Source organism: Ceratotherium simum, chromosome 1 (assembly GCF_057802395.1).
Source record: "Ceratotherium simum simum isolate JZ-2026a chromosome 1, ASM5780239v1, whole genome shotgun sequence".
In the NCBI taxonomy this organism is placed as follows: Eukaryota; Metazoa; Chordata; class Mammalia; order Perissodactyla; family Rhinocerotidae; genus Ceratotherium; species Ceratotherium simum.
This window is the reverse complement of record NC_141900.1, coordinates 18343449-18358940: the sequence shown is the minus strand read 5'-3', so window position 1 is coordinate 18358940 and position 15492 is coordinate 18343449. Positions and strand designations below refer to the sequence as shown.

General features: G+C 35.1%; 1 protein-coding gene across 2 annotated transcripts in view; it reads right to left on the bottom strand.

Annotated features, from left to right (window-relative positions):
- Positions 1–15492, bottom strand: part of COG5 (component of oligomeric golgi complex 5) — a 373883-nt gene that overhangs the window by 168035 nt on the left and 190356 nt on the right. For both annotated transcript variants that reach the window (XM_014794462.2, XM_087438009.1), the window contains exon 8: positions 2766–2931. In XM_014794462.2, the coding sequence (XP_014649948.1) occupies positions 2766–2931 (166 nt within the window). The remainder of the gene's footprint in view (positions 1–2765; positions 2932–15492) is intronic.

Sequence of the window (15492 nt, the reverse complement as noted above, 5' to 3'; positions counted from 1 at the left end):
AAATCTCTGTATCTTCATCTTAATTTTGATGTGATCCTAAAACTGCTGTAAAAAAATAAAATTTAAAAAAAGGATAAAATAATGAATAAATAAATTAACTGAAGTTTCTTGTATACCCCTCCCTTCCTGGTCCCATCTTCCTTGCTCTCTTCCCAGAGCTAATGCTATTTTGAATTTGATGATTATTATTACAATGCATATTTTATACTTTTATTACATATGTACATATGCAAAACAATATATGGCATAATGTGTCATATATTGTTCTGACAATATATGACATGCTCTTAGGCTTTAAATATAGTATCATACTATATGTATCTTTCTGCAACTTGCCTTTTTATGTAATGTTTTTGAGAATTACCTATATTGGTAAATTTATTTATTTAAATATTGTATAGTAGTCTACTTAGTAAACAAACTAGTTTATTCATTTTCCCATTGAAGGAAAGGTCGTTTTCACTTTTTCACTATAACAATAGTGCAATAAAAATTCTTATACATACTTGCCAGAGTTTCTCTAGGGTATATTCTTATAAGAGAAATGATAAGATCATAAGGTATACACATTTTTAACCTTAGAGATCAATTTGATAAAATTGAGTGAAGTGGTTGAATCATTTTATTCTACAATCAGTGTACAAGAGTTTCTGCTCTCATTCAACACTTAGTTCTGTCTCAGATTATGCCAATCTCATGATTGAAAAGTAGAATCTTCTTTAATTTGTATTTCCCTGATACCTAGCTCATCTTCTAAAAAGAGGATGAACAACATTTCACATGTTTATGAGATATGTTCTTCTGTTAATTGACTATTCATATTCTTTATCTATTTTTTTCAATTGAGATGTCTATCTTTTTTTAATTGAATTATAAACTTTTAAAATACATCATAGGTAACATTTTTTCCCTTAAAATCGTATTACCGTTATATATTTTAAATTTTTTAAAACAACCTTAAATGTATAGAAAATTTGAAAGTATAGTTTAAAAAAAATTTCTCTGAATCATTTGTAAATAAGTTACTGACATGATGCCCCACCACCCTTGAATACTTTAATGTGTATTTCCAACAAACAAGAACATTCTACTACATAATCTCAGTATAACCAACCAAATCAAGAAATTAACATTAATACTGCCAATGTAACATTTTAAAAAATAAAAAGAACGGTGATTGTTCTCTTAAAAAATAAAGAATTGATGCTTAAGGTTTCCACATTAAATGACAGTATCCACTCCTCAACAGATAATAATAAGGCTTTAAAACTCTTTATTCTTTCAACAAAAGGGGTGTACATTAGGATTGACAGCATGTGAATAATTGCTTTCATTTTTTTCCTATTCTTAACAACACAAGAGGGAATGAGATTAAACCGCTCCTGGAAATTTAAACATTAGATCAAACTTTCTGAGAATAATTGCTGGGAAAAGCTGAGTGTGAAATCTCCTTTGGCAATTTCCCTTCAAAGCTCTCCTTCTGGGACAGTCTTAATACAGACCTAGTCAGAGGCTAGGGCTAACCTTCAAAAATCCCTTTAAGATCTAAGATTCTTTTATCCCTTTTTATCTAGTATAACTTATTAATGAGTGACATAGAATCTGTGTTAAGGTTATGTTTATATAGCAATTTTAAAAATAATAATCAGCGGCTGCAAGTTTTTTTTTTTAGTACTAGTCATGTATCACGACCTCTGTCATTAATTCCACGTGCGTTGTTTCATTTATTCTTTAGGACAACTCTATGATGATTATAATACCTTCCTCAATAGAAAACTGGGGAGAAAAAAACAGGAGACAGTAGTATAGACAATACTTTGAGGAATTTTTCTGTAGTCTGAAGAAATAAAATGGGGTAGTAGAGCTGAGGAAAAAAATGAGGTCAAGATAGATTTGTTTGTCTTTATGCAGAAGATACAACAGCACGATTGTTTGTGATGCAATAGAGACTTAAAAGAAGGAAAAATTGACTACATGGAAGAGAGAGGGGATCTGCTAAAGCAATGCCCTTGAAGGACGGGATCTAATGCAAAAGTGGAGTACTTGGTCTTCGCTAGAAGCATTAGTACAGTTCATCCATATTAACCAGAGAGCAGAAAGAACACAAGGAGAAAAATGTAGAGATGGAGTTGCTTAGTGAGAGGTACACACAATGTGTAATCTTTCCTGTCTATGAAATGTCTTTAATATGTGAATGTCATCATCATCAGCTATGTCTTGGCAGGAAAAAGGTTGCAGAGTGCTAATGTAGGGCTATGCCTCTCGCAGACCTTTCTTTAGTAGTTTTCTTTAGATTTTGCTATAGTTGTAATGTTCCCAAAGGTTTTATCAGTTTCTATCTCCACAGTTAGCCATTATTGCTCCTGAATACCAGAATTATCCTAAGGAAAAGCCCAGAAATCTAAGGTAGAGATTTCATTTCCTTAAAAAATATTTTCTGTCTCAATAAGAAGTACATGAGAGGATAAAGATTTTAGGAAGAAAAATATGTTTCTTTTTTTTCTTGCATCTGTTTCCTCTGAACTAAATGAAGCTACAGTTTATAGATTTTTATCTAGAAGTTCTGAATACACCAATTGGCCAGTTTAACTCACTGATTAGACAAAAAAGTTATAAATAAATTCTAAAATATAATTTCTTCTCTCATTTTCTGTCTACTAAAAAATGAGTCATTAGATTGCTTTGAAACTTGAGCGTTCACATACTATTCAAAGGATTTCTCAGTTATAAATATATAAGAAGCTAAATATAAACCATATCCATACCTCTCACAGCTGACTGGGAAGGCTGAGTCAAAACTTTGATATCTAATGCACTGTTGATATTTTCTTCTAAAGCAGCACAGTATCCATCCACGACACTGGTAATAGTATCCTTCAAAGTTCCAAGATTATGGAAAACCTGGAGAGCTGTCCCAACTTGGGTTGGATTCTTTAAAAAGGTGAGGGTGGGGTAGGGTGGGAATAAATAGGAAAACAAACAAAATCAATATAAATCTACAACTTTAAGTGGTACTCAAGCAGTTACTACCTACCATATTTTTAAATTATTACAGAAAAGAACAAACAACTCATTTGAAACAAATATTATTTTTAGTCATGATTTATTTCACAAAAGACAAAATTAATAACTATGTATATTATCTCCCCCCTTTCCTTTTTTCTCCTCCTTTAAAGGATAATAACAAGACTAGAAGTCTGTTATATTATTAGAACTTATTTAAAATTTACCAGCAATGGGCCGGCCCTGTGGCTTAGCGGTTAAGTGCTCGCACTCCGCTGCTGGCGGCCCGGGTTCGGATCCGGACGCGAACCGACCCACCGCTTCTCCGGCCACGCTGAGGCCGTGTCCCACATACAGCAACTAGAAGGATGTGCAACTATGACATACAACTATCTACTGGGGCTGTGGGGGAAAAAAAAAAAAGGAGGAGGATTGGCAATAGATGTTAGCTCAGAGCCGGTCTTCCTCAGCAAAAAAAAAATGAGGAGGATTAGCATGGATGTTAGCTCAGGGCTTACCTTCCTCAAAACATAAACAAACAAATAAATTAAAAAAAAAAAATTTACCAGCAATCCCTATAAAGAGAGCCATACTGGAACAAACAACAACCCTACATTTGTTTAGAGAATAAATGAATTCTGCAGTTAAATGAGGGCTAAACCATACAGACTGACACCTACTATTCACTATATTTCTTTCTTTCATTCATTCATTATTCAAACTACAAATATTTATACATTGCATTACTATGTGTCTGTCCTGGCTCTAGGTGTGGGAAATATAGTAGTAAACAATTAAGTCCCTGCCCTCATGGCACTTATATTTACTGAGAAACATATAAAAAATAAATATAACAAAATATCAAGTAGTGATAAATGCTATAATTAATGAAGCAGGGAATAAGAATAGAGAATGATGGAGATAATTATAGAGAAGAGTCAGAGACCGCATCTCTGAGGTGATTTTTAAACAGAGACCTGCATATAATGAGGGATGGAGTCTAAAGAGGATATGGGGAAATAGAGATGTGAGCAGAGGTATCAACAGAAGTGCTGAGGTAGGTCCAGCCCAGTGGTGTAGTGGTTAAGTGCATGTGCGCTCTGCTTCGGCAGCCCAGGGTTCGCAGGTTTGGATCCCGGGCGTGCACCGACGTACTGCTTGTCAAGTCATGCTGTGGTGGTGTCCCGTATAAAGCAGAGGAAGATGGGCACGGATGTTAGCCCAGGGCCAATGTTCCTCAGCCAAAAAAAAAAATTAAAAAAAAAGAGGAGGATTAGCATCAAATGTTAGCTCGGGGCTAATCTTCCTCACAAAAAGAAAAAAAGAACAAACATTTCTTTCAGCTTCCACCTGTAGGTATCTTTTGCTAGGAGGTCTGCTCAGGGTTGATCTTCCTCACCAAAAAAAAAAAAAAAAAAAAAAGAAGAGAGAGAAGAAGTGCTGAGGTAGAACGATGCTTGGTAGCTACTGAAACAGCAAGAAAACCATGATGGTGGCTGGAGCAGAGAGATTGAAGCAGAGAGAGGAACGTGATGAGGTAGGTAGTACAAACACTATCTGTGAGTCCATTAAGTCCATAGTAATATAAATAGGTTGTTGGTTTTGTCACTAAGTAATGACTGAATTATCACACCAAAATCTAGTACCCCAACATGTATCTCCAGGCCCAAATAGTTGAAATTCCTCTTTCATTCATGATGCAGTGTCTGTTGTTAGAGACACACAGTTAGAGTTAAATTATTTCATTAACTTATTTTCTTAACTGTTAGGTTTATAAATAAGACAAAAGGTTACTTCTGAAATCTGTTGGTATTAGTAATAGCACACGCTGCAGATACACATACACGCACACAGAGGCAAAGGAGAATCAGCTTAAAGCAAATAGCAAGACAACAACATAAAAAAGAGTTGAAGGACTCAAGGCAGAAAAAAAGGCAGCATGTGGAAATCATGATCAAGAATATTCTTGAAGATAATTCTTTTGAAATGGAAGGCAAAGATAGTAAATGAGGAACTTGAAGTCCTAATGTAATCTCCAGGAATATTTCTCAGCAAAGATTCCATAACACCTTAAAAAAAAAAAAAAAAAGAAAATAGCAAGAAACACGGCTGGTGAGTAATGATACCACTTTAGATTTTTTTTAATTAAACAAAAAGGAGAAGCAAATGAACACTGTTTCAAATTAAAATGTTTTAATGAAAAAAGCTTAATTTAACATGGTTATAATAGCCTTTAATTCTAGTATATACTGTCAATCCTCTATCAGCATACTAACAAAGAAAACTGGAGGAAAACTATTTCACATAAAATTATTAACTGAAAACATGGAGTGTTTCACCTTGCTTTGGTTGTTGTTCTATTTTTTCCTTTCTCTCCAAAGTGATAATAATTTTTTTACTTTTTAGTAGAGATCAAGAATCAAAATTAGGCAGCTGCAAAGAAATTTCCCCTATCACTATTCAAGTGTCTATATAATTCAAGAAAGTGCTACTTAAACAACCTCAAAGAATATTTTGCCTTAGAAAACTAGAATATAGGTATATACAGTTATGCATTGCTTAACAATGGGGACACATTCTGAGAAATGCATCATTAGGTGATTTGGTCATTGTGTAAACATCATAGAGTGTACTTACACAAACCTAAGATGGTACAGCCTACTGCACACCTAGGCTATATGGTACTAATCGTATGGGACCACCATTGTATATGCAGTCGGTCATTGACCAAAACATCATGACAGTACTGTAAAATTATATTTATATTTATTGCCTTTACTATCCTCAAAGGATCTGAAAAGCATAGCTTCCCAACATCCTATAGGGTTTCAGTACACATACATTGTAAGATATATAAACAGTATATATATATATATAATATATACACTTACAATATATGTGTACGTTAATTGAAAAACATTTCAAGTCATATTCCACCCGAAAGATCTGGCAAAAATGGACCAGTATTCATAATTTCCCATTCCAAAAATTATTAACTTCCAAAAACTTTTCAAAACAGAAACATATATAGCTCATTATTAAAGAAGCATCTAATATAGCAATATTTATAATAATTACAATTTATAATACTTATAATTCTAGATGTAATTTTAAGCTTGCCAATTAACCTGACTGCTCTTTCAATTAATGACAGTTATTTACATTCATAGCTTGATATAAATATATTATTCATGAGTTGGGAAACTACAAAATAATGATTATTTGCAATAAAATTCCTTAACATATATACAGAGGAGTGTACAAATTACGTAAACACAGCTTTATGAATTATCACAAAGTGAACCTCCCTAAATAACTACAACCTAGACCGTAAAACCAAATATTATCAGCACCTCTGACTCTTGTGTGGCTTTCCTAACTGCGTCTCTCCAAATATTATCACTATGATGACTTCTAATACCACTGATTAGTCTTGCCTGTTTTTGAATTTTACATATATGGAACCATAAAGTAAGTATTATTTTGTGTCTGGCTCCTTTTAGTCAATATCTTATTTGTAAAATTCATCCATGTTGTCACATGTAACAGTAGTTGATTCGTTTTCACTGCTGTGAAGTATTCCAGCATAGAAATTTACCTTAGTTTATCTATCCAACCTACTGTTGATGTATATTTGAGTTATTTCCACTTTTTAGGTACTTCAAATAATGCTGCCACGAATATTCTAGCACACAGTTTTAGTAAACATATATGCATAATGCATTTCTCTGGGTAAGAGCAGAAATGCTGGATCATAGGTACTTGGTATGCTTAGTGTTTGTAGATACTGCCAATTTTCCATAGTCATTGTACCAATTTACACCCCCATCAGTCATATATGAGAGTTGTGGGTGCTCTACAACCTTGCCAAAATTTAGAATGATCAGTCTCTTTATCTATTTTTTTGATAAAAAACGGACTGTGGTCTTAATTTACATTTCTGTGATGACTCAGAAGTTATCCCTTCTTGTTTGTTAATTATCCATTTGGACAGCTTCTTTTGTGAAGTGCACGTTCATCTCTTTTGCCCATTTTTCTCATTGGTTGTTTTCATCTTTTACATATTTGCAGAAGTTGTTTATATACTTTGGATATAATCACTTTGATTATATGTATTGCAAACATGTTCTCCCACTCTTAATTCTTTTAAGGAAGAGAAGTTCCTAATTTGAATGTAGTACATTTTATCAACTTTATTCTCTATGGTTAACACTTTCAATGTATCCTGTTTAAAAAAATTTTCTCATCCCACATTCATGAAGATGTTTTTCATTCATGAAGTTATCCTCCAGAAACTCTACTGGTTTACCTTCCACATTTAGATACACAATCCACCTGGAATTAGTTTCTGTATATGTGAGACAGGAGCCAAGATCAGTGTTTTTCTATATGAATATCCAAGTGACCTAGCACAATTTACTTGAAAAAACAAGCAAGCAAATGAAAATCTTTTCCCTCTTGCTCTCAAGGGCTACCTTTGTAATAAGTCAAATTTTCATTATTGTGTTTGTTTCTGGACCCACAATTCTATATTATTTGTCTATCCTTATATCAATTTACCTGTGTAAACTATTATAGTTTTAGAATTAATTTTGATAGTCCCCCATCTCTGTTCTTCTTCAATTTGGTACAGGCTCTTGGTTCATGGTACTTCCATATAAATTTTATAATGGGCTTGACAATTTCCAGTAAAAAAAAAAGCTTCTGAAATTTTGAGACTGCATTAAATCTACAGATACAATTCGAAAGAATAGAAATCTTTATAATATTGAACTCTCCAATCCATAAATATGGTATTTCTCTTCACTGAATCAGGTCTTCTTTAATTTCTCTTAATAATGTTATAGATTTTCTGAAGAAGTCTTACATGTCTTTAATTTGAATTATTACTACACATTTGATGTTTTTTGATATTAGAAATGGTAATAAAAATTTTTTGTTGCTTGTATATTAAAAATACAAGTAATTTTTATATATTAAATTTTACCAAACTTTCAAAATTCAGTTATTAATTCTGATAGCTTATCTGTAGATTGTTTTGAATTTTCTATATACACAATCGTGTTATCTCTGAATAATTTTTATTTCTTCCTTTTCAATTCTTCTACATTTTACTGCTTCTTCTTATTACCCTGGTTAGGATCTTAAGTATGCTGCTGAGTAAAAGTGATGAGTGGTATTCCTGTGTCATTCCTAATCTCAGGCAGACGGCCTTAAGTATTTTGATACTGAGATTTTTGAAGATACTCTTGCTCAGATTAAGAAAGTTCTAGGGGCCGGCCCGGCGGTGCAAGCAGTTAAGTGCGCGCACTCCGCTGCGGCGGCCCGGGGTTTGCCAGTTCGGATCCCGGCACGCACCAACGCACCGCTTGGCAAGCCATGCTGTGGCGGCGTCCCATATAAAGTGGAGGAAGATAGGCATGGATGTTAGCCCAGGGCCGTCTTCCTCAGCAAAAATAGGAGGATTGGCAGATGGTAGCTCAGGGCCAATCCTCCTCACACACACACACAAAAAAGAAAGTTCTATACTTGGCCTGCTAAGAGTATTTTTAATCACAGCTTGATATTGAATTTTATTAAATGCTTTTTCTGTGCATATTGAGATGACCAATTTTTTTCCTTTATTAAAGAAATTACATTGCACTTCTAGACTAAAGCCATCTTAGTTATGAAGAATAATTTTTTAGCTAACCCTAACTTACATTTGCTAATATTTTTAAGTATTTTTGCACCACTTTTCAAGAGACAGCTAATATCTTTCCTCATAATATCCTTGTTTTGATAGTAAGTTTACACTGGCCTCATAAAATAATCAGGTAAGTGTTCCCTCTTTCTCAATTCTTGGATGGAGTTTACACAACATTGGTTTATCTATTAAATGTTTGGATAAATTCACCAATGAAGCTATCTGTCTTTGGAGTTTTCTTTGAGGGAAAGTATTTAACGATAAATTCAATTTTGTCAATAGAACTATTCAGATTTTCTAATTTTCCAAGTGTTATTTTTGGTAAATTGTTTAGAAATTTCTCAATTTCATATAAATTTTCAAATCTATTAGTATAAAGTTATACCTAACGTTCTCTCTTACTAACTTTTTAGTCTCTGTTGGAACTATAATTAGGTCACCTTTCTCATTTTTAATACTTGTAATGTGTGCCTCTTTAAAAAGAGTTTTTTCCTATCCTCATCAGTCTTTTTCAGTGTTTGTCAATTTAATGTATTAATCTTGTCAAATAACCAACTTTTGGCTTTGTTGATTGTATTACAAGCTTTTGTTACTCCTTTTTTATAGACTTTGGAGTCAGACCTAGATCAGAATCCAAGCACTAGCACTGGAGTAGCCAAAACCATGGCAAATTACTCAACCTCTCTGAAACTAAGTTTCCTTATCTGCCCAATGGTGAAAATAATAGCACCAACCTCACAGGCAAATGAGAGAACCCTTATAACTGACCTAGCACTTAAGAGAGGAAGAGGAGCTCAATCAACATTAGTTGCCTTTAGGCAACCTGGTGGCATCATGGTTAACATGGAACGAATGTGGGCTTCTAAAATTAGATAGTCTTGAGATGAAAACCCAGCTCTGCTACAGATAAGCTGTGTGACTTTGGGCCAATTACTTTATCACTCATTAAATTTTATTTTTTTTATATAATTAATGTTTGCTTCCTCATCAGATTTTAAGATCTCTGAGGGAAAGTTCCAAGTTTGTTTTGTTCACTGCTGTAACTTGCAGCATCTAGCACAGGTGTTAGACAGATAGATGTTCAAGAACTATAAGTTGAATAAGTGAATAAGTAAATTTTTATGATTTAGTTTTCTAATACATTCTTTGTGACTGTTGAAGACTATTGAGATACCACTCGTATACCACACATGGTGCTCAGTATAAGAGTAACAGAAAATATTGTTTCAGATCATTTATTAATATTCCAAAATTTAAAACAATGTTAACAATAGTCTTTGTTCCAGTTCCCAGGGAATAATTCTTATCACTCCATCTTTACTTATCATTGAAATAAGTTACCCAATAAATACTATTTGAGTAACTCTGAGGAACTCTGCTCTCTCCTCTGTATCTCAATTTCATAAATTTTAAGACGAAGAGGATAGGTGAAAGAAGGGATTCCTAAAGCTGGCTGAAAAATCTTTTTTTATAAAAATGTAGCCAACAAGATCTCAACTCCTAAAATTTTGATTCAGCTGGACCAGACTGAGGGCCTGGTTATTGTATTTTTCAAAGCTCTTCAGATGCTTCTGATATAGTCAGCCTGGCAGCCACCTGGGAACCAGAATTTGGGAACTAGATGACTGATGACGGAGCTAGATGACTTTGCCAGACTTTGAAGGATGAGAACCATTTATTCACGTGAAGATAGCATTTTTTGGCAAAAATTAAAAAAAACCACAACAGAATACACAAAGAAATAACAGAGGAAAACTACAGAGTATGCTTAAGGAGGGGTATGTAGACTCTATTGCCTGGAATGTTGTGTACATGAAAAAAAAATTAATAAAAGATAATGTGGAGCAGGCAAATAAGGGTCTGGTCACCGACAACCCTGAATAGCATTCTGTGAAATTTTTATTTTATTTTATTTGGTTGGTAATAGAAAAATAATTGATGTTTTCTAAATATCATATCTAAGTTATTTGAGGAAATAAAATAAATCAGCTTTGGCAATAGCTAAAAAAATAGCTTGAACAAGGAAGTTGCAATGAGAACATAAAGAACAAGACAGATACAAGAGATTTTGAAACACTGAAAAGAAACTGGATGCTGATTGACTACAATGGACAAGAGGTAGGGAAGTCTACCGCATCTTTGAAATTTCAAGTTTGGGGGATGGCGAAAATGAAATATGAGAAAGGAAAATCAAAAGGCAATCATGTGGGTGACGGGCTGGGAGAGAGGTGGAGATGGGAGGATAGAAGGCTGTTGTTAATGAAGTACTTAGCTGTTAGTCATGCCGAGTCCAAGGTGCCAGTGGGGCATTCTTGGTTGGAAATGAGAACACACCTCTTAAACGAATAATCATAGGAACCTAGCCTGGTTAGCAAGCTAAATTGAAGCAATAAATAATGAATATAGGGGTGTTAGAAACTATAAATCACCAAGGGGGCAAATAAAGAACAGAATCAGTGAGAGTGAGAGAACAGAAATGGGATGATAGAATACTCTAGTCAGAGCTGAAATTAGAATATTAGAAAAACTGCAAATGAAATAATTTTGTCTAGCTGTGATTCAAGTGAAGAACATCTCCTAAAGATACTGAATATTAGTGTCCTTTCCCCACCACTCTCTTTCATCACAGACAAATACTATATATTTTGACCACTGGCTTTTTCTGAGCCCTTACTAATAATAAATTTCAGGCTTTTAGTTCCCTCATCTATAAAATGAGGGGCTGGACTAGCTGAACTCTAGTACCCTTTCCAATACTAAAATATAGTGAGTTTACTATCATTCAATGTATATCATCCACTAGCCACCTCTGGTAGTCTAGTGGTTAAGATTCGGCACTCTCACCACCATGGCCCAGATTCATTCCCTGGTTAGGGAATCAACCACACCACCTGTCTGTCGGCTGTCATACTGTGACAGCTGTGTGTTGCTGTGATGTTGAAAGCTACGCCACTGGTATTTCAAATACCAGCAGGCTCATCCATGGTGGACAGGTTTCAGCGAAGCTTCCAGGCTAAGACAGACTAGGAAGAAGGACCTGGCCACCCCTTTCCGAAAAAACTGGCCATGAAAACCTTATGAATAGCAGCACAGCATTCTCTGATATAATGCCAGAAGGCGAGAGAATGGCATAGAAAGACCAGACAGGGTTCCGCTCTGCTCTACAGAGGGTCGTTAGGAGTTGGAATCGACTTGATTAATAACATTAATAGCATTAATAGCATTAATAACAACAAAAATATTATCCACTACATACTGACACTGTGCAAAGTACTGGGGTTAAAAAAAGTGAAGCAAATACTGCACTGTCTGACCTTTCGATATTTATGGTCTGATGGGGCGATAAAGATAAGAATAGCAGCAATTAGAATGTACTATGATAAATGAGAGAAGAAACAGAGAATTCAATGAAAACACATAGGAGGGGCAATTAACTCAGAACTGGGAAGGGAAAAAGGGATGGAGGAGTCAAGAAATGCTCCCTTTTAAAGGAAGGAGTCTCAGCGAAGACCCGAAAAGAAGTTGTCACGGGAAGGTGTTAAGACTAGAGGTAAGGAGGTGTGGAAGATGTACAAAAGGAGTGGGAAAGCAAAAGGAAAACTGCTCCAAGCAGTTTTCAGCATATACAAAAGCCTGTGAATGAGTGTGCATTGTGGAAACAACACCTGATACATAAGAAATCTACACGAACACCCGCTACAAATCCAGGTGCCAGTGGAAGTGGCTCTCAAACTGTTGGTATACATAAAAGAATTACCTGGGGGAACTTGTTAACCGAAAAGGGGGCATATGGAAGGCTTAGGGGATGCTGCTAAGATTCTAGTTTTTTTAACCTGAATGCTGGTTATCCATGTTTGCTCACTTTGTGAAAAATTCATTGAGCTGCACTCTTATGATATATATACACTTTTCTGATGACTACATTTTAATAAAAAAGTCTAAAGTAAATAACAGGAAATGAAAGAGATGATAGATTACGACAAAAAATGTAAATCAGAAAAGGTCTCTGCTTAAATACTTAAAATACCATTCAATAATGCTTTATAGTTTATTTGGGGGCAAAAATATTAGATCAAATAAAACAAAACATGAATGTTTAAATTATTAAATAAACATGAATATTATGTAATTTTTTCCCAAGACAACATAAGCAAGTTTTATGTGTGTATACACACAATTACAATTACCTATCATTGTTTTTAAAAATAACTGACTCCTAAAATATTGCCTAATGTGAAATATGTATTTTGGTTTTGAATGTTGTTATGGACTGAATATCTGTGTCCCCTCGAATTCAGGTAAATCCCTAACTCCCAATGTGATGGTATTTGGAGATGGGGCTTTTGGGAGCTAATTAGGGTAGATGACGTCATAAGGGTGGGACCCTGGTCTGATGGCATTAGTGCCCTTATAAGAACAGACACCAGACAGATTGCATGCTCTCTCTCTCTCTCTGTCATGTGAGGACACAGCAAGAAGGCCGCTCTCTGAAAGCCAGGAAGAGAGCCCTCACCAGAAACTGAACCCTGCCCGACCTTGATCTTGAACTTTCCAGTCTCTAGACTGTGAGCAAACAAATTTGTGTTATTTAAGCCACCCAGCCTATGGTATTTGGTTGTGGCAGCCCGAGCTGCCAAAAGTTTAAAAATGTTTTACAAATGGATTATATTTTAGAGGGTGCAGTGGGTCAAATATTCATGTCCACCAGAAACCTCAGAATGTAACCTTATTTGGAACCAGGGTCTCTGCAGATGTAATTAGTTGAGATGAGGTCATACTGGATTATGGCAGGCTCTAAATCCAATGACTAATGCCCTTATAAGAGAAAAACACACACAGAGACCCACACAGTGAGAAAGATCATGTGACTACAGAGGCAAAGATTGGAGTGATACAGTTACAAGCCATGGAACTTGAAGGACTGATTGGAGCCACTAGAAGCTAGGAAGCGGCAAAGAAGGATTCTTCCCTGGAGCCTTCGGAGGGAGCCAACACCTTGATTTGGATTTCTAACCACCAGAACTATGAGAGAATAAATTTCTCTTGTTTTAAGTTTGTGGTAATTTGTTATAGCAGCCCTTGGAAATCAATACAGAGGGTTAAGGGCAACAGAAAAAAATGCATATGCTTGCAACCCAAATGTCCATCAAATGGATCAAGAAAACATGGTATACATACAATGCAATATTAGCCTTAAAAAGGAAGGAAATCCTGTCACATGCTACAACATGGATAAACCGTGAGGATACTATGCTAAGTGAAATAAGCCAATAACAAAAAAAAATACTATATGATCCCATTTATATGAAGACAGCATTATTTACATATTATTTATATGAAGATAGTACCTAGAGTAGTCAAATCAAAGAGACAGAAAGTAGAATGGTGGTTGCCAGAGGCTGCAGAGTTGGGGAGCAGAGAGAAATGGGAGTTGTTAAATGCATATACAGTCTCAGTTCTGGCAAGATGAAAAGAGTTTTGGAGATTGGATGCACAACAATGTGAATGTACAAAACACTACTGAATTGTACACTTAAAAATGGCTATGATGGCAAATTTTACGTTATGCGTATTTTATCCCAATTTAAAAAATAAATTTTTTTGATTTCATCTTCAGATATCCTAATTTGATAGGTTTCAGGAATGATGCCAAGAAATCTGTATTTTTTTATTGTGGTAAAAATAATTTCTCTACTGCAGTCATCTAGTAAGTCCCTATTACGAACCAGGCATTATTTTAGGGGCTTCATATACGTGAGGTCCAATCCTCCCCAACAAAATGTTCAAGGTAGTTGTTAATTGTTCCCTACTGAAAGACAGGAAAACTGAGGAGTAGAGAAGTTCACAGACAACTTCCAAGGTCCAAGACAACACAGAATAAATGGCAGAGCAGGGATTCAAACTTTAAAATGTCTGATTTTAAAGTTCATGCTTTTTCCAAATGACAATGGTTATTTGCAAATAACCATTAATATCAATTAAAGAAAAATCTGGTTTTCTTTAAGCAGTAAAATAAAGTTTAAAAGCAGGTAAGCAGAATGACCAATGAATGCTATCTTTTTACTTTACTAAGTAAGGACGTTTTTAAAAACCCACTATCTACCATCATTATTTCATAAAAGAAAAGTTATTTATATCCAAGAAAAACAGGAAAAATCCTCAGAATCAGAGACATTCTTTATATAGCATGAATACAGCTTTATGAAAAAGTCACTACCTTGTTCTTATTTTTAATTTTACTGGGAACTGATAAAACCTCGGCATGACTGCTGCCACCCTGCAGGTTAGCATTGGGAAACCAGCATCTATGCTATCTTTCTGTACCAATAAGCAGGTTCATCAATCTTGCCAAGAGGCACCTGCACACATTATCCTCAAGTTTAAAGTCTCCCTGAATACTGCCCTCGAAAAAACTCCTTTTTTGCTAGTCCCTGGGTCACTGTGGTCTCTGGGAAGCTTTACGGTTTTAAGTCAGCAGCGAACAGTTAACTTCTCGCCTCATTCACCTCGCTCCCCACTCTCTGCTGCAAATCACAACTTTTGCATAGTTTAAATCAGCAAAATCATAAATTATCCTTAATAGGATCCTCTTTCTCATCCCACAGGTAATCCTGACAAATACAATGTGAATACTTCAATTCACTGCTCATCTTGGAACTGTGTGCTTTGTGTGCCTATTTTCTTAATGCTCCAGGATCAGCTCTAGGACTTCTCTTTGTCTCCTCACACCACCTACCCAACCTCTCTCTTTACAAAACCAGACCCATTCTTGGTACTCCATGTCCTTGGGAGGTCTACATTCA